Source organism: Fukomys damarensis, unplaced genomic scaffold, assembly GCF_012274545.1.
Source record: "Fukomys damarensis isolate Sample0158 unplaced genomic scaffold, DMR_v1.0_HiC HiC_scaffold_27, whole genome shotgun sequence".
Classification (NCBI taxonomy): Eukaryota; Metazoa; Chordata; class Mammalia; order Rodentia; family Bathyergidae; genus Fukomys; species Fukomys damarensis.
Window position 1 is genome coordinate 39,681,963 of NW_022900939.1, and position 20,671 is coordinate 39,702,633.

At 35.4% G+C, this 20,671-nt stretch overlaps 1 protein-coding gene across 1 annotated transcript in view; it reads right to left on the reverse strand.

Annotated features, from left to right (window-relative positions):
* The window catches only part of LOC109117846 (regulating synaptic membrane exocytosis protein 1-like), a gene marked incomplete at its 3' end in the record, with an annotated part of 222,763 nt that overhangs the window by 32,171 nt on the left and 169,921 nt on the right, over positions 1-20,671 (reverse strand). Inside the window, exons 3-4 of the mRNA XM_019206588.2 lie at positions 15,051-15,264; positions 12,457-12,468 (exon numbers count right to left, since the gene is read on the reverse strand). Coding sequence (XP_019062133.1) covers positions 12,457-12,468; positions 15,051-15,264 — 226 coding nt within the window. The remainder of the gene's footprint in view (positions 1-12,456; positions 12,469-15,050; positions 15,265-20,671) is intronic.

Genomic DNA, 20,671 nt, shown 5'->3' on the forward strand with positions numbered 1-20,671 from the left:
AAAAAAAAAAAAAAAAAAAAAAATCTACCAGGGTCCCAATTGTATTAGAGAGCAAGATGGGCGTTCTAGTGAAAGTTCAATCTTTCTGTGCTAAAGGCAGTCATTTGCAAGAAAACATGAATTAAAACCCCTTGTACTTATACAAAGATAATTTTCTAATAGGAAAAATTTACCATTTTAACCTGTTTAACAGCATTAAGAAATAAATAGACAATATGCATATGTCCGTTTTTATAAGAACTAAATCCAGAGAGGCAGTGATTGTTTTTCCAATTCATAAAACTCCAAGCTGACCCAACCGCTCACGTCACCGCAGCAGTCAGCTCAGGCGGGGCATGGCCATCTCTTACACCTAACGGAACCATTTCCTCTGCACACAGTGGGAAGGAGCAGACCTCATCAGGTACTTCCTCCAACTTGAAATGTACCTTTTGTCAAAAAGAGAGGAGAAGCTGATTTTCTCTCTGGATAAAGCCTATTAACTACCACCAATGGTCACACCAGTTGCCTCCTGAATCCAGGGTGAGCTTTGTGTAAAGGCGCTGCTAAGTCCTCTTACTTGAGGACCACTTCCTGCTTATCGCAAGAACACATATGGGAGAAGTTGTATCCTCTTCGCTCTGTGAGGGTGAGATTTTCTCTCTGTCTTTGCAATGTGTTGGAGTTGTCCATGCAATCCATCACGTTCTGGTTTAATGCTTATTTGATTATAAAGTATTTTCTTTGCCCAGTACCTCTGCAAGGAGGATGTACGAGTTGGGTACAGATTTTCTTTTGGGTTGTACTTCCTTGAAAACTGGAACTGAGGAACAGGGCTTCCGCTTCGGCAAAGATCTCCAGATTGTGAGTACACCATAGATTCGCCAGTCTTTGTGGTAGTCATTAAAGACTTGACAGGAGGACGTTTTACGCTTTTGTAGTGTGCCCTGCCTAAGAGGCATAGGTCAGAATGATTTATCTCAATGATTACTAAGACTGAATTTCCTGCTAGCCCAGTAGAATGGAACTGTGCACTAACAGTGACATTATGTAAGTAAATTAGGGGCGATAATTCAACTCAGTTTATCTACTCATTAAATAGTTCATACCACTAATTTAGGAGAAAAATCTTTCACTGCATGTGTTACTGTTATTAGCTTACAGGTAGGAAGAATGTTGAATACAATTTGGAAAATGAGAGTAAAGCTCATAAATTAAAAGCTACCTGGTATTTTTTCCATTGTCAACAACAGACAGATATAAAATATTAATACCAATAATACAGTCACTAAGTATCAAAGAATGTAGAAACATACTGCTAGTAATGGAGAGACACACGTCGGGATGGGTGTTTGCTCTCTGATCTTCATTCTCAAAACTATGGAAACTAGAAAAACAATTCAAACTGTGTTTTAAATAAATTTCAGTATGTTTATTTTGATAATGTGCTACATATGTATAATATTTGGTAATCAAAGAAAATAAGGGAATCTAAGCATTTATACTCATTTTTATATTTTCCTGTCTCTGAAAGGCAGCTCTCACATACTTGAGGAGGAGAAAGTGAATGTAGCATTTATGTTTTAAAATTTTGGAGCTGTAAAAAGATGATTCTTCTCCACCATATCCAATGGCTCCTTCTCTTTTCTCATGTCTGTATGATAAGTCACAATTCATCATTTTTGTGTGATCTTAATAATTCAAAAGCAAAAGCCAGGGATATGTTTTATAATAGTATATTAGTAAGAAAATAGGTTTATTCTTTATTTTATGATAAAACAGCTATCTTACTTTTGTGATAGTAGAAGTTAATATATACTGATTATATCGAGAGTTGTCATTTATCAAGTATTGATAACATGTTTGTTTAAAACATATTGTCTTCTAAGATAATTTCCATTGTTAATAAAAATGACTCCAGTTGGACAGCTTATTAGATATCTATTAATTATAAAATAATATCTGTATATACACACATTTATCCACAATTGCTTTAGATAATTTATATATGCATTCTGTATTAATTACATTATGCTTTATATACTATTATATATATTAATGCTATTATACATTGCTATTTATTATCTACAGTAGTAGGTATTTCATTGAATAATTGTAATTTATTTTGCTAAATATTTGACACTTTTATTTAATGTCATGACTGAGTGAGAAAGTATTATCATGCATACCACACATCTAGTGAGAGGTGATAGGTGGAATACCACAATGAGACACTGTTCCTTCAGTTCAATAAGGACTGATCAGCAGTATTGATCAGAAGGTAGCTGTTGCAGTACAGCAGGGATCAGCGACTTGAGGCCAGCTGCTGCCTGCTACCCATTCTGTGAAGCGCAGGAGCTAAGAGTAAGTATCACATTTTTAATGGTGAGAGGAAAGAAATTAAATGCCATTTCATGACATATGGCAATTAGAAAGCAGCAATATTGCTGAGCAGTATATCTTAACTTCAAACACATGTAAGTGGTTTGCATTCTACCATCACCTGCCAGGTGTGTGACCTGCCAGACGACAGGAACACACATGCTAGATGATTCATAAGGTACCCCAAAGATGACATGAAACTCCAAGCCCAGACTGTAATTCAGCTCTCCCCAGAGGACCCTTACACTGCTTTGAGTGTGCACTTTTAAAATTATGCTTAAGAAACCTCTTTATGCCTCTCACTGACACATCTAGAAAATTCTTCGTGATGGGAGTCAGCACACCTACAAGCTACGCAGTGGGTGGGGCTGGTTGCGTTCCCTATCTCCTTTTTTAGGGGACTTCTGCATACCCTGTATAGTGACCGTTAGGAATTCTAGGAAATGCATCTTGTTTGACGATTGGTCTGTGACAATGCACAGGAAAAATGTATTCCGCCTACTGGTAGTTTTCTTGAGAGTTCTCAGATCTCCTGATCTCATTTTTTATCATCTCCTTTTAACTGCATCTTAACCTCCACTCAATTATTTTCAGGAGTGACAACACGCTTTTCTCCATACATCTGTATGGACGCTATGCCTAACACGGATCTCCATAGTCGAAGATAAGTAGCAAGGAAACGGGTCTTGATTACTGTCCGATCCACCGTGGAAGACCGGAAAGAGAGATGGGTGGTAAAGTGGATGGCCAGTCTGGAGAAGATGAGTTAAATTTATGCCTAAATCCAGATTCTCTTCTCATTTATCCTAACATGCCTCGGTGGTCATGTCAGCAATGCATAATAAACTATCACTAAGCAGTGATAGTTTGTTCAAAGACATTTGATTGACAAACAAAAATATGCAGCAATATATTTACACACTTCATGAATAATTACTCCTGCTGCCTATATTCTCTAGTTCCACACTGTTTAAAGTGCACGTTTATATTTGCATCAAAATTAGAATTAAATATTTTAAATACAATATTTTTAATCTTTCTGTGGATACAAACCAAAAAAATTAGGTTCAAAAGGAAGCATACAAGAAGTGAAAGATGTGAATGGTCTTCAAGCCATAGCTGTAGAAATGTTTTGCATTGTCAAAATTAAGTGACAACAATCCTATAGTTAAGGGAGGAATAGATTAGATATTTTCTATGGCCAAGATATGGAGCAGAATTAAATATAGTTTTATAATCTCGAATAAAAAGCAAAAAGATCTGCAGAAAAAATCTTAAAAATACAAAAATATATAGTAAATTATAGAATAATAATTTTGAGCATGTAATACTCATTTAAGATTTTCTAATGCATTTTGCAAATATCTGTGTGAATAAATATATTTTTACACAGGCCGCACAAGACTAAATAAAGACAAACCCAAATATATGTAACAAATTTAATCACTCTGTAAACTCCTCAACTTGACACTACATTTAGTTGATTTATAAAGGATGGCAAAAATACTGCATACATTATGGATTTAGGTCATAGAATTCTAAAATTATGGTTTTCCAAGAAAAGAGCAAACTTAAATAAGAGATGAAATCAGTTCCTCATAACACCATCTTTCAATAATGTTACTTTATTTATCTTTAAAATTGCTTGACTTTCAGACAAGTTCATATCCCTACCAAACTTACAGACTGAAATAAAGTACTTCATCCTAATTACCAAGAAAGAATTGACCAAGAAATATGTAATTAAAAGCAGTCATAAAAAAGGAATTAAGTTATTTGCAAAACTCGAATGAATGGTCCAAAACATTAAAATCTATGTCTACTCCCATCCAGCACGAATGGGCCACTCGGGACTCAGATTGCTCTCTGTGAGGACATGGCTACTCAGAGGGGCTCTGGGAAGCTTCCTGCTATTTTGCCCTAATCAAGTATCTTCTAGAGAATCTTGGGTGAGAAAGAAGAGGACTCCCTCATCACGAAATCTGAGTGGAGAAGGCAAAACCAGAGGTCACAGATGCAATGAGATTGCTCCTTATAATAGACAGAAAAAGTTCGAATGATCTTGTTTTAGGTAAAATATATGCTAATATCCACAAATATATTTTAGAGTTTTAAGCACTAGAATTAAAAAGAAATGAAGTGAGAAATAATACGTGCAAGGATGTTCCTTTCACTCATTCATTCCGTGTTCACTTGCGCGCTGACTACATTGGAAACACTGCGGTAAATGCTGACCACAACCCCAAGAAAAACCAAACAAGGTCTATGACAGCCAAGAAATGAAAGAATTAAAGCATGTTCACAAATGAAATATGATATTTAACATTTCCTTTAATACACACCATAAGTAGTATAGGCTTTTTTATAATGAGAATTTTTCTTGGAGGAAATTAACAAAATTATTTTTTTCTTTTCTTTTCTTGATACCAGGAATTGTATCCAGGGCCTTCACACAGCTATGTCCTCAGTCCTTCTTTAAATTTTTATTTTGAGACAGGCTCTTACCAAGTCACTCTCAGGCAGGGTCCATGAATTTTCAATAACACACTGTCAATATTTTGATGTACAGAAAATCACTAAACTCTGTCTTTACTTTTGTTCTCTATGTAGACTTTTGCCTAGAAAACTAACATGACCACAGTATAGATAAAAGTCTATGAAATAATCCATGTTCAAAACGACTTTGTGTAACACTTGAAACTGATATACCAATATTAAAAATTGTAAAAGTATATCTTTGGTTGACTTACACTTACTAAATTGTGTCAAATCAAACTCTAATTCTCTCCAATCATAACAATACTTATTTCACTAATGAGAATGTAGCTACTAAACAATGTATTCAATCCGAACACTTTTGTTTTAAAAAGAATTTCAAAATGCACTGAGATATATTCTCCAAGTGTTCATTTGAAAATATTCCCATTATCAAAAACTAAACATATTGTAGGTTATATTATTTTGTATATATTAACATGTTTTATGAAAGTGATGATCAAAGTGTCATGAATTAAACATTTTCATATAACCATTAAAATTATTTCAAAGTTTTTCTATGACATTTTAGTATAATTTCCATAACAAGTACACATTTTTCCATTGTAGCAACTAAATCCTAAACTAATTACTGGATTTCACTAATGGGCCAGTCAACCCTGTGAGAAATGGTGGTATCAAGCCTTTGAAAGGAGAAAAATTAGTTGATGTACGTAAGAATGAAAATTAAAAAAAAAAATCATTGAAAACAATCACCAAAAGAGTACTTTTGATTTTTTTTGCTTTTCTAAAATTTAAATTTAAAAATTATTCATGTAGAATGTTAACAGAAAGACTATCAGTTATTAGCTTGCGAGAGCAGCTGTTATTCCATACAAGGCTTTACAATGTCCAAAAGTTCCAACTCTTCAAAAGCACTCAGCTAATTTTCCTTTCAAGAATGTAGTTTCATAATCATATAAAGTCGATACAAGCACAAATGTAAGAAGGAAATTTGGATACATTCTGCGAAACAAAGATGGACATCATTATTCGGAGTAGATGGTGTAGATCAGGAATTAGCTGAGCTGGGGATGATGGCTCACACCTGTATTTGCAATACTTGAGCGGCTGATGTAAGAGAATGCAATTTCAAGGTCAGCCTGGGCTATGGAGCAAGTTCTGGGCCTGCCTGAATTACACAGTAAGACTCTGTCTCAACCAACCAACCATAAAACAAAAATATTAGCTGACTAAAACAACGGTCAGTTCATTATCCACCACAGACAAAGGAAAGCCTAAGAAGCAAACAGGTCTCCCCAGAGATTTCTGAGCTAAGTGACATATGGTTCAGAACAAGGACAGAGTTGGAGTGCCGTGACAAAGAGCAGCAATAGCCTTTAACAGCTCTGCACTCGACCTTACGGGTTCAAATTTCATTCCTCTCATTTTTCCATGGCGAATGTGGCACGCAAAGCATGGCCAGACTTTGGCCAGTGAGAGTCTAGAAGTTTCAGGGCCCTGTGAAGCCGATTCTCTACACCCAGAATTCAAACGCTTCTCAACATTAATCACATATTTTCTAGGTCTATCTCTGTTAGAAGTTGGTGAATACTATAGACACTAAAATAATATCTTTTCAGAGAATGCACAATGAACAAACAGGTAGGTAAATATTTTGCAGAAAATTTTGAAGAAAACTTAAATATATTGTCTTAGTCACTTTCTTGTTGCTGGGACAAAATACCTAACAGCTGCAACTTAAAGAAGCAAAGGTTTATTTTGACCAGCTCACAGTTATTAGAGGTCTCAGTCCATGGTTGGTAGGCTCCAAGTCAGAAAGGGCATGGTAGAAGGGCCTGGTGACAGAGAGTGGCTCATGTCATGGAGGTCTGGAAACAGAGAGAAGAGAGGATCCAGGGAGGTAGATACATCGTTTCAGATCCTGCCCTAGTGACCCATTTCCAACTAGGTCCCATTTCCTAATAGCACATTGAGCTCAGAACTTAAATCCATGGATAAGTACAGCAACTCCATGATCCAATGGCTTTCCAAAAGCCCTACCTCTGAGCACAAGGTCTTAGGGGAGACATTCTAGATCTAAACAGTAACACGAGGCAAAATGGCGTGGTAGGAAGCAATTACAGAAAGCCTGTTTGATGAGATATGTTTCAACAGGGACCTGAAGGGAGTCTGGGAGTGAGGAAAGCGCTAGCAATGCTAGGCAGTTTTTGTTTGTTTTGTGTGCACTACTGTAACTACACTGCCAAATGGAACTCTAAATTAGACTTGTATCTTTGGGAGATAAGCAACTTCTCCAAACTTCCTTCTGCTGAGCACATAACCAACAAACACTCCCTCTTCTCCTCAGCCCAAAGAAATGAGAGAATATGTAGACGCTGACCCCAAGAGGCCAGAGGCCAGTTTCCTTTCTGTAAGAGAGGAGAATAAGCCAGAAGCAAGGAAGAAAGTGTGGAGATCTGCATTATCTCTGTGCTCCCTTCCCGCTCTTCCTTACTACAAAAGACCCTTACCCATCTAGGCATAGTGAGATAGTTATTTGAGGCAAACGGGCCCCTTTCAGAAAAAGTACTATCTGAGGAAACAATCGTACATTAGTCTGAGCACAAATTTACAAAGCAATTATAATACATAATAAAAATCTTAACCAGTTTATAAAAAGCAACAAATCAAAAAGGAAAATGTTGAAAGGTGAGTAAAACAAAAATGAACCTTTGTAATAGTGTATTCCAAGCATCATGGGAGGCTGACTTTCTGCTTCCCCTAGAAACCTCCTTTGGCCCCAGCGTGTCATGGGCAGCCCTTTCCTCGTGACTGTCATACCTGCTTTCGCTTGCCCTGAAAATGTTAAGTGCACACCTGGCTCAAGGACTAATGGGGTGGATCTGTGTTTCTATGTAGTTAAAAGTAACAGATATTTTCAAATTCCCTAGAAATAACTGATGAATCACAAGGCCTGTTATATTTATTATATGTATTATATATAATATAATATTATATATATTTTTCTCCATGATAGCTTTATATTTTACTTTTACCCATATAATCTACTGAACAGCACTTGGTCAATCAAAACACTTTTTATGAAAAAAATTTCACAACACAGATGCTCATAAATTAAATGCACAAAAATTATTTTCCACCATTATAAAAAATCCAAATAAAAAATTTTAAAAGAGAATATTTGCTGTAGAACTTTATATGTACAAAATATTTAATATCCATATTTACAACAAAATAAGTTATTTAATGAACAAATTTATCATTAAATGTAGTAAGGGATATAGAAAAAACAAGAACTTTTTAAGATCCATATGCCTGACTTCGAGTTATGGCTGTAAGATGTAGAATTTATTTAAAATAGTTTTTAAAGTAACAACAGAAGTGCTCAAATAAATTTTGCAGTTTTAAAAATATCTTCAAAACTGCTCTAATAAACAGAATATGAAGAATGGCCATTGTCTAATAGATTTGTGGCTTATAAGTGAAAAGGCACAAAAGGTGTTTTTGCCACTAAAAGGCTTGAGTAGTAATGCTGATTTAATTAACAGGCAACCGTTGTACTGAACACTAACAGGGAACCTCAGGAAATTTTATTTATTCTTTAGTATAACATGCCATAAAATTATTATGCATAAGTATGGGATTTTATCTGTATTATACAAACACATGCATGTAGATATACAAATTTAAGCTGAATTTATGAAATAATACAATTTTGGAAGAAAAGTTTTGTATGTGCATTTTACATCAAAGGCAAAATTTAACGGTCACGATACAATAAATCCTTAAGTAAATGAATGAATGATGCACATTACCCAGGGGAAAGACTTTGCTCTTAAATTACCATAATTAATTTTCATGGTTGCTTGGTTAAACAAAAGTGCTCAGTGATCAAACATAATTGATTTTTTTAATACTGAATAAGTTTTATATTAAATTGATCAAAAAGCATCTTGGTATGCGCAGCCAACAGCAGAGTCCCTTACTCCCCATTCCCGATTGTACGGTTTAGATATAAACGCCCCCACCCCCAAGTCTCACGTGCTCAGAGGTAAGGATTTTGGAAGGTGATTGGATTTTGAGGGCTCTAATTTAGAATTGATCCATTGATGGATGAGTCTATAGCTGGTCCCTGGCTCTTTTCTGTCTGGTTCTTTCCTTTCCCCTCTGCTCTGTGGCTTCCATGAGGTGAATGGCTTCCTTCCATCACATCCTTCCGCCATGATATTTCTGCCGGAAGTGGCCCCCACCCAGCATAAACGGAAACCATGAGCCAAATGTAACCTCTCCTCCCTTGAGGTGTGTAAATTGTTGTGCCCTGTCAACAGAAAGGTGATAAAACGCCAGTTCAGAGGTACAGCGACTGTGCCAGAGGGAGAGCCTATTGACTTCTCATTTCCATATCCAGCTCCACGCTGCACAGCATCTACACAGGCAAGGGCAGTTACGTGATCCGGACCTTCTTCCTCTACCTCGCTCTTAGCGAACCCTGGTCATACTCATTCCAGAGATTGAACTTCCTTGAAAAACAGTGTAGCAAATTCTGAAAGCATATTCAAAATTAAAAATTTACTTTTCTGGATTCTTCTCTGGAAGTGTTTTTAGAAGCTTGCTGTTAAAAGCACAACAAAATCAGACAAAACACCTTGACAAATCTAACCAACCAAACCATCTAATGAAAGTTTTCCTCTTGATAAATCCTAACATTTTATTGATATATTTATCTACATTTATACACTTTTCTATAAAGATAAATATAGAATGTCTTTCTGGGAAGGCTAAAACTACTACTGCCAGGGAAATCTATCAAAGCATCTAGAAATAAAGAAAACATGAAAGCGAGCCCAGGAAAATTCCTACAAATGGTTTTGCAAATGATCATATGCTTTGTCATGCCATGGGCTAAATATGGATAACTCTGAGAAGATTTTCCATAATAATAATAAATATGCAATGCAATCATGCAAATCATTTTTTTGAAAATGGAATGATTCCACTGACTTGCTTGCCTTTATCTAATCCTAGCAGGAGAAGAAGCCCAAAATTACTACTTTGTTATTGTAAAAGCATTCTGTGAATGGAAGACTTTTATACCATTAGAAACTGATCACCCACCGATGACACCTCATGGTGAGGCTGGTGTCACACACAACAGGTACTGTCTTTGCCCTACCTAAACCTTAAGTTTTTAAAAATTAAAACATTTGTTTCAGCAATATAGCATTTAACACAATTTCTAAAACAAACACCAAGGAAAAGTTATGAGGTTTAAGAAATTGTGATTCCATAAACATAATGCCTCATTAATTATTACTTTGACATAAAAAAACATTTTTGCACATAATTGCAAATAAATAGGTCTATATGAGCAGCTTTCACATTTTGAAAAAATAAGAAAATGGCAGGGTTCTGGTGCTCAGAGTAATATCAATATTTATTATAAAATATTCTTAACTCATAAATCTGACGCTTTCTATGAAAATATACATAAGCTAGAAATGCAACATGTTCATTTTGGTTACTATATTTATAATCCAATCTTTCCCTCTTAAAAAATACTGACAAAATTTTCTGGAAAATCCCAAAGGAATGGAATTTGGAGGATTCAGTTCAATTGGCTTACTACCAGAAAAGTGTTAATGTTTCCAAGGGAGCTATCTAAATTCAAATCTATTCCACTAAATAGAGTAAAACAATTTAAATAGGCTATTGAGAACTTTATAGTATCTCTATATATTTGGGCTTAGAAGAGGGCTTTCAATAAAATAAGAACTATAATCATAATTTTACCAATCAAATCAAGCATGTGTACAAAATAATTTCCTATTATAAACTATTATATACACCCATTTCAAAATGATTCATTCTGACAGCCATTTCCTTTATAAGCAAGTAAACTGTCCTCCAGGTTATTATTAGATATGATTTGGGCTAAGGGTGAATATTTAAAACAAAATACTGCCTGAAAAATATAACAGCTTTTTGCTGGACTTAGCAAAGAAAATATTTATACATTAGCCATGTATAGGCTTCCTCTAGAATTTTAATCACATTTCTTCATCAGTTTAATAAATCAGATTGAAATCATTATTACTGTTTTGCTCAAAATGGAGACTGCATTTAGAAAAGTTTTTCACCATCATTACTCTTTCCATTTCAATCATACCAACAAGAACAATACACACATACTTCTGCAGATTATAATTTCGCTACCAAAAATGAAAGTGCTCAGAAGGAAGAAAGGACTGACAAGTTAAGACTTCATTTACTATTTAGTTATTCTCTTTAACATGACTTAAGACTAAAATTTGACTAGAAAGGTGATTTGTTAAATGGCCTCAATAAGCTAAATTTTTCTGAAAGAAATTTTGACTAATGACTTAGAAATAAAACAACAGATAAACGCATTCTGCTTGAAGTAAAGAAAATAATTTAAAGTGCCCAGCTCAGGAGAAGAAGCTTAACTACTTCCACCATGGCTGCCTACACATTAGCATTATTGTTTACTTACACTTTTATTCTTCAAAGGAATGAAAAAATATCCACAATTAGAATGTATACTCATTCAAAGTAATAATATTTATGAAATCCCATGTGTGGTACTCTACTTATGCTTTTTCTCATAAAGTACAGTATTACATGAAAGAAATATTCCCGAAAATGATCCCATAGGCCAGCAACAGTACAGGCAAAACACTTAATGAAAACATATCATTCTATACAATTTCTCAACCTAATTTTTTTCATTTAAAAAAAAAATCAATGAATATATATTAGCATGAATTTTAAAAACACAGGTTAATAATCAATATCATGCTTGCTAATCATGCTATAGAGAATGACCTTTAGGCTTTAAAAACAAGACCAAACACAGCTGAGTTGATATATTGAACCTGAAATACTCATGGCCTCAGCCTCATACTGAGAAATTAAAAAGCTGTGCAGAAGTTCTAATTTACAGCACATGAAGGTGTATAGAATGTGCAGACAATGGAGACACAGACCTAAAATTCCACTTGGATCCTATCTTCCCCATATAAAGAGGCTTTGTGAGTTAAAAGTGACTTTTCGTGGCCATGAGTGATTTCTATGCACAAGGGAAAGAAAACGGCCAAATGTGGTTCAATATTATAACTCTGCTGCTCGTGTTCTGTAGAAAATTGCATCTTGAGCTCTTGATTTGGATTTGACCATTCTCTGTTCTCTCCATATATTCCACTCCTTCTGCAATAAAGTTTCAAATCACCTGCCCCTGCATCTCAGGAGTGCTGATAAAGCCCAGTAGAGTTTATTACCCAAAGCAGATGGAATAATCATCAAAACTCAAAGAGCTAAGAAGACAAATGAGCTCATAATTATATAAATTATATTAAAATTTCAGTGTCCTCGTGAACTCAAACTACCTAGACTTTACAAATCAATACAAAATTCTGTCATGTTCCTAGATGTTCATTTTTTTCATATGCACAACTAGGAATGAGCTCTCCTAACATATAATTTCTTTGTGAAATATAACAACACTAGGTGCAACATCCACTTAGTAAAGTTCACAACAATATAATAACAAATGATAGAAAAGAAAGCATGGATTCTAACCACTTTGTCCTCCTTTGGGAACACGTCCAAGGAAGCAGAGTAGAGAGAAAAAGAAAAGAAAAACAAAAATGAGCCATGTGTCAATCAACTGGTTTTAATAATACAATCACGTGTTTCTTCAAACCATTAAATAGATATTTTGAAAAGTAAAACCATTGAAAATGACTGCATCGGACCTACTCCATGTCAATAGATGCCCACTAACTTGGGTACAATTTCCTAATGTTCTAGAAATTAGATTAGTAGGTCTACATTTAAAATATTCTTCAGAAAAGTGAATTTAGTACCATAAGTAGTTTATTATTAAGAAGAAATACTTACTAAAATGCATAAAATTGTACTATATTATTTCATCACATTAGTATTTAACAATGGTAAATATTTTAACAGATGAAAATTGGAAAAGCAATATATTATTCTGACCACAAGTTATTCCAAAAGCAACAGTTGTTGGCGATATCTACTTCAACACTAAGGTTATAGGAAAAAAAACAGTACATATTTTTTTTGGTCTTATGCCTAAGACAAAAAATTTAAGTTGGGTCTTCCATTATTTTGCTCTTTTAAATAGTTTTTCCAAGGTTGGGTGGGTTTCATAAAGACTGATGAACTACAATAGGCAGGAGAGTTCTCTTCAAAGCCCAAGTACCCTCTAAGTCAATCATCTTTAAACACGCTGCTTCTTAAATCCCGAGTCTGACCCTGATGATTCTAATATATCAACAGCCAACTGTACTGGCCCTGGCTCGCCTCAGACCCAGAAAGAATTTGACTAACAGCATCCAGCGGCCGTGGGGCTCAGCTAGAAGGCACACTGGGCTGCTTTACACCTCATGCTCAGGACACAGTGCCTTTTCAGCTTGAATAGCACCCTTTGCACAGGGGCTGTTAAATATGTAGATATCACCTCAAGATCTCACCTATAAGAATTTATTCCAAGGTATATATTTAAGAGCACTAAAAAGAAAAATTAGCGAATATATCTGGTGTGCTTCCTACGTGCCAGACAATACCCAAGCTTGCTCTTAGACAGGCTTTAAGGTCACGTATCAGGATGAACTACGACGCATCAGTTTTAGAAGGGAAAAATGAAACTCACACTATTCTAGGATGGAACCTAGAGAAAGTGTATGTATATTACAGGCATAGATTTTTAATTTCATTCTTATAACAACTATACAAGGTAATGTTTTACCCAGTTTTATAGATAAGCTGCAATTCACAGAAATAATTTTCTCAAAGCAAAAGAGATGGTAATAATCTTACCTTAAATTTAAAAATATATCAATAGTAAATACCTTCATTCCATCAAAAGTGACTTTAGACTATCTACTTAAAACTCAGACTAAAAAAGATTACCATGTAAATTGAGAGATTCCTTCTGTGGTTTTCAAATTAGAAATATAACATGACTGCTTAAAGCTTTCATTGTCTGTTTGTATTTTTTGGTTTTTTTTTTGGTTTTTTTTTTTTGGTACTGGGGATCGAACTCAGGTCCTTGTGCTTGTGAGGCAGGTGGCAGAACCACTGAGCTAAATCGCCAGCCTTTTTCACATTATTTTAAAATATAATATTATACTAAATTATCTACATGATTAAACAGTATGAGAGATTCTTTACAAAAACACTGGGGATTCCTTAGGTCTACAATTATCATAACTGTCTATATTATGATACAGTTTTATATCAAGGAAAACTCTTCCAGATTTTTTTTTTTTGGTAATGGGGATCAAACTTGGGTCCTTGTGCTTGTGACACAGGTGGTGGAACCACCGAGCTAAATCCCCAGCCCTCTTCCAGCTTTTTCTATAAATAATTCTGTAATAGTAATCTAGGGAGTATGATGAAGTCAACATTAAAATATATTGTGAACCAAATAAGTTTATCTAGAATTTCATAAATAACAATATGTTCTACTACACTAGCATCTTAAAAGATAAAAAAATTTCACATATTTCAAACCCTCTGAAATCAGAGCAGTACCTGTAATTTAAGCCAGACAAGGAAGTTGTATCAGGTCAAAACATAGCTCACAGGGAAGAAAATGAGAAGTGCACTTCTCAGAATTACAAAGAAACTGCTATATTTTAAAAATACTTGTTAAATACTCAAATAATCACCACAAGATAAGTTGAATGTGAAATTATTGTCATATAGGCTAAGCATGGCTTAATATATTATCTTGGGTTCAACTTCCTGACATAGTTTGCCCTATACAACATTACCTTCATTCAGACTGAAAACTAATGCTGCAGAAACTAAAAGTAATTTACTTTTTTTTCCCTAAGAAGAATTTGCCATAACAACTTTCAAAGGTTTCATAATTCTCAGAGGCTAAATCCACATTTACCACATTCTAAAAATACATTTACTGTCATGGGTAAAGTTATTCCGCAGTAATCTACTTTTGCTTTGGAAGAGGAACCATTTATTACACCGCACACTGAGGGCAGGATCTTTTTAGGAGTAACACAAGTCGGCCTGACTCTTGGAGCACCATGCAGACAGGGAGGGGATAGGGAGCCTCTGTCTGCTGCCAAGTGCGTGTGCTCCCGGGTGGGCTTGGGAGGCAGAGGGCCTGGCTGGACACTCACGTTGTTGGATCGCAGAGATACGCGGCCTCCGCAGCGGGCGCAGAACTTGGTGCGACAGTAGGAACACAGATGGCCACACCCGTCGGCAAACTTTGTCTTGTGACAAATTCCGCAAGTTGGAGCATCATCCTTGTGCTCTCCCTGGTAACGCCGGGCTTCTTCCCCTATTTTTCTCACTTGTTCCTTATAGCTTTCAAATTGTTGATGCAGTCTCCTGGGCAAAAGAGAAAATCACAGTGAACTGAGTAAAGAATGAAAGTCAGAACTAAACAAACTCAGTTTTGCCTTAAAACAGTAAAGTAAAGCTGCTTGAGCTAAAGCAAAACATATAGCAGTATTAAGAAATGTATCAGCATACATTCCACTAGTTCTAGTTTTGCCGCCGTCCACCATGTTCATGTAGAAACTGATACACAGTTTATTTCTACCAACAGAACCCATGCATCTACTGCGGCCCTCTGCTTCTTGTAAAGAGGTGTCTCACAATATTTTAGCTGGAAACTCAACACTTTACCTCTACACCCTGTGTGTAAAAAAACGGAAGGATAAATTAATCAAAACATTTAGCCTCACTACTTTTGATGCATCCCGGAATTTTAAAAAGTTTGCAACAGTAAATGATTCTATAATCCACTATTTGAATATGATGCATACTTTCAAAAATACTGTTTTAAATCCATCACTGGGCAATCTATATTCCACAAGAATATAGAATATATAGAATATAAGAATGCTGCTGCTGTTTCTGGAGATTGCTTTGTTTGCCATCGAGTTTCTGATTTAATACAGTACACAGAATGTTAGCCTATTCATGATATTGGAGCTCACTGGTTCTTCCATGTCATGCCAAAAGTTCTAAACTACATCTTGCAAGTGTTCAGCTTTTCACATGCACCATATTTCTTGATCTCAAGTTACATGTGTGAGGGTCGCTACCATTCTTTGCTAACCATTGGTGGTGGGACAACCAGAGCTGCTGATGCAAACCATTTCGCAGAAGAATGTTCACATTTACTTCCATTCAGGTTTCCTCCCCTCTCCATCAATTCAAAATCTTACTCTGCTACAAACAGAACTAGATGCTGTTCCACAAGCAGAGGCTGTCCGGGGATTCCCCAGCAAAAGTATGTCTCAGTTCTGGAAGGAAGAACTGAGTTTTCTCAAGTCTACCCAAAATGAGAAACTACTGTGAAACGCTTAATCAAATTCTTCCATATATCCGAGCCACTCTGCTGAGTCTGAATACTCCCTAGGACCCAGAGTGCACAGATGCTATTGCTAATTCTTAAAGTTAGCCTGATGCTGTACATCTCAAATAACTACAAGGAATTGTGTTCCCTAGACTCAGAGCCGAGTAAGTTAGATGTGAGCACTGTGTTGTTTAAGGTGCTGGAGTTTCATTATACTTTCCTTCAAACACCTAACAGCTCTTGAGTAGAACGTTAAACATTACTCTCCAGTTTTTGCCAATTCATCTTTTTTCTATTTAACTCCCACAATGAAAGGCAAGAATACTAGTTTATAATATAGTTTAGTATCTGAAAATGTTCCCACTTCAAAGGCTAATTTCTTTAAACAGAAGAGCAATATAGAGGATATTTTTATTTAATGAATGCAAGAATATCTGGTTGGTTTTTTGAAGACTTATTTGATTCATTCAATATTTTATGCTTTACCACTAATGTAAGATGAAGTTGGCAGAAAACAACTATGGATACTTGAAGTAACCATACAAAATTTCTTTGGAAAGCTTATACCTTCTATTAAATAAAATCATTACTAAGGAATGGTAGCAAGGACATTTCTCCAGTGGAAGAAAATAATAATCTCTGAGCCTGAAGGAGGTGCATGGTTGAATATTTGTAAATAAAACCTACTTTAATAAATATACATAAGAAAGTTAGGCTAGGAAAGAAAGAGTTCCTGTGTTTACTCATGCTATAACACCGGACAGGATTTAGTACATGCATCGGCAAACTTTCAGTGAAAAGTTAGATTACAACTAATCTAACTGTGTGGGCCACATAGTCTCTGTGGCCACTACTCAAATCCACTATCAGTGGGAAAGTAGCCACAGACGAATGTAAATGAATGGCACAAGTGAATGTGGATAGGATCTTCCCAAAAAAATGTTTTCTTTACAAAAAAATAGATAGGTGGCCAAATTTGCCGATTGCGCCAGTCTGTCAATTCCTGATCTATTACATGCTTTGTACTAAGATAGGATGGGTTGAAACTCAAAGCCTCTTCATATTTTGTAACTAAAACATAGGAGTTTGACACATCTTATAGTGCTTAATAGGAAAGGTACCTATCTTGGAACATCTTTAAGTATTTATGGAGATATGTGTGTGGTTGTGTGCTCTAAGCATGGGCCCTACTACTAAGCTACATCCCTAGCCTTTAGAAAATCCTGGTATAGGGGCTGGCGATTTAGCTCAGTGGTTCCACTGCCTGCCTCACAAGTACAAAGACCTGAGTTCAATCCCCAGTAGCAAAAAAAAAAAAAAGAAAAGAAAAGAAAACCCTAGTATAATATGTATGTGTATGATGTGTATGACCCCCAAGATGAAACTTTATCCTACTGTAATCTTATGGCATTTCATTTGGTCTCTCATAGGATGCTTAGTATTTTATTACATATTATTACTATACCTGTAATTGATAGCTTTCTCCTGTCTTCTATCACACAGTAAATTGTATAAATTCACGGTTTAGATATTTAACCTCCTTTGTAGTGTCAGTGCCTAATTGTGAGCGGTAGGGAACTGTGTGCATGCACACGTGTGTGTTTGTGTGTGTGTGTGTGTATGTGTAGTATCGTGTGATAAAAATATGTTGAATGTGAATGTTCGATTTTTAAAAAAAATATTACAGTAAAAGATACACTGCCATTAATCCTCCTTGCTTCAAATACACGTATCATACTTGCCACTTTCCGACAGAGTTTTGAAAGTAACCCTCTGCTTTGATCACTCCTTGTATTGTTTAATACACATACACACTGTTTTCTTAGTCCATTTTGAGGGGAAAAAGAGCCCTTTACAGACAAGTTTATACTCAGGGCAAAATATTCTGAGAAAGCCCTACTTCCACAAAACACTAAAGATTCTGGATAAAATATTTTTTAAGATAACTTTTAATGCATGTTTATGCTGGAGCGAAAGTATGCAAAAATCATCCCCAAAGGAGAAAAATGAAACAGAAGCAGTAATTGAAAAAGTAACAGACCCCTGAAGCAAGCACAAGCCTAGGGACATGCACTGAGGCATGTGACCAGAAACTTCAGTTCAAAGTACTGTTCAGGGAATGAAAATAACATTTTAGGTAGCCATTAAAAATGATTAAAATAAACCCATAGCAGGAAAAAATATGGAATGAAAAAGCCAATCCCAAACAAAATTAAAACTAAAATAAATATATAAACACAGGCAAAGCAGAAGAAAGAGAAATTATGTCATGAATGCCGGGAACAACTGAACACAGAATCACCAGTGTAATGAACTACAACATCATCCAAGGTCAAAAATCAGGACACTGGGCTTTAAAAATCTAGCTAAATAAAGTTTAGAAGATATATACTCAAATATAAAGCTGGATTATTTGAAATAAAATAATAAGAATAAGATATTCCAGAAAAAGATGAATAAAAAATAGATAAGGAAACAGATAAAAAATAGTATTAAATTTAAGTCAAGAAGCATTACTGAAGAGGGTACTCTAATATTAAAAATATTTGTGTAATGTTGTTTTTAGTAACTCATTTAAATGCACACAGCATAGAAAGCTAAAACATGATAAAATATTAAGATAACTTGTATGGCATTTTCATATACCTCTTTCCATCACTGACAGATCAAGTAGATAAAAAAATGATAGAAGCTATTTTAACAGCACAATTAACAAATTTAATCCACTGCAAAGATTAAATATTTATATACAGATATATATATGAATAAATACATAATACATAGTATATAAATGTATATCCGATGACAAATATAGATTTATCTTCCAACAGATAAAAAGAATGTATTAAGCTTGAATTATCTCTACATATGTACACACATACATGCTTAAAACATTTTTTCAATATAGATGTGAAGATTTTCAAAGTATTTCTAAAACTCTTGGCTGCAAAAGTGCTGGAAATAAAGTAATAAGCCAAGTAGTGGGAAGTCTATGATGTATGCTTTACTCTTTTCTTTATAATTGATCTGTATGTTTCATTATAATTTTTGTATGTTTGATGTATTTTATTTAAAAGGAAGCTTCCAGTTCCACCTCATCAAATACCAATACCAATGAGTAACAAATGAGCACTGTATTTAAATGAAAAGATAACTGTAACTGACCACTGAAATATACAAAAGAATTGACCACGCCAATTAATTTTTTAAATTATTACATTAACAACACCACAAGTTTGCGAAGTAGAAAGTATGATTCACATTTTATTAATAGTGGAACTAATTTTTGTCTGAGTCTTTGCTTTTACTTCATGAATACATCATTTTAAGCTCACATTCCTTAGATCTTACTGTAAGCTCACAAAAAGGGTGACAATGAATATGGTTTCAACTTGCAAATTTAAATGTTTCTAATTCACAAAAGTGTTAATTACCAAGCAATCTCAACTTTTGATCGTAGCTACCTGATCATATACGCATAAAAGCTGCCTGTGGAAATGCGAAAGCTATGCGAGTAAGTTCATCCCACAAAACCTCTACAGGTGTTTTTCACTTTACTTCATGATATTTCCATTCATTTTTGCAACTCTCCCATGGGATTTATTCCAAAGTTCTCTTTTCTCAAACTGACCTACAGCTACTCTGTCCTTGAGATAGACTTGAAGTATTATGGCCATGATTTATGATCCCAGGGTCAATTTTATAAATATTCTTGCATCTCAGGCTGTGGTGTCTCCTGGATCATAGCAGGTGGGCAGGCAGCAATAATTCTTTCAGCGGAAGAAATTATTGATTCAGTAGTAGGCTACAAGAGGATTGTAAGATAGGGCTTTTCCCATGAAGTGTGAAGGTGAGATCCCTAGCATCTCTCTCTCCCCATGGGAGAGCCAAAAGTAGTTGGTAAGGTAGACAGCCACTGGGGAGCAGTGTCCTGCTACAGGGGCATAGCTAAGAGGTCCCAGAAGCTCTTTCCCTGGGGGTCACCCCAAAGCTCAAGAGGCTATTCACACAGGCATCATTTTAACACCTCCAGGGCTCACATCCTTCTGAATTCTGGTCCTTAGGGGTCCATCTGTCCTCTCTTCCCTCTTCTTTCAGCAATAGGCCATGTTTATGATAAAGATTATGGCATTTCTCAGCTGAGAGCTTCCCTACATTTTCGAATCGCTTTCATCCTGGATTTCTTCCTTCACTAGCAGACTCCCTTGAGTGTGCTGAGAGAAAAGAGTTCAACTCAAGTCCTTATCAACTACTCCCACTTGTTTTGAGTATGCTGCTTCTTTTTACCCGAAGTCATAAAAGGAAGGGAGGAAAGAAAGAAGGGAGAGAAGGAGGAGCAAGGGAGGGATTGCAGAAAGCAGGGAGGGACATTAACCACTCAGTTCCTCAAAAATTAACCATGTCATAGCCTGCAATTCTCTTGAAAATAAC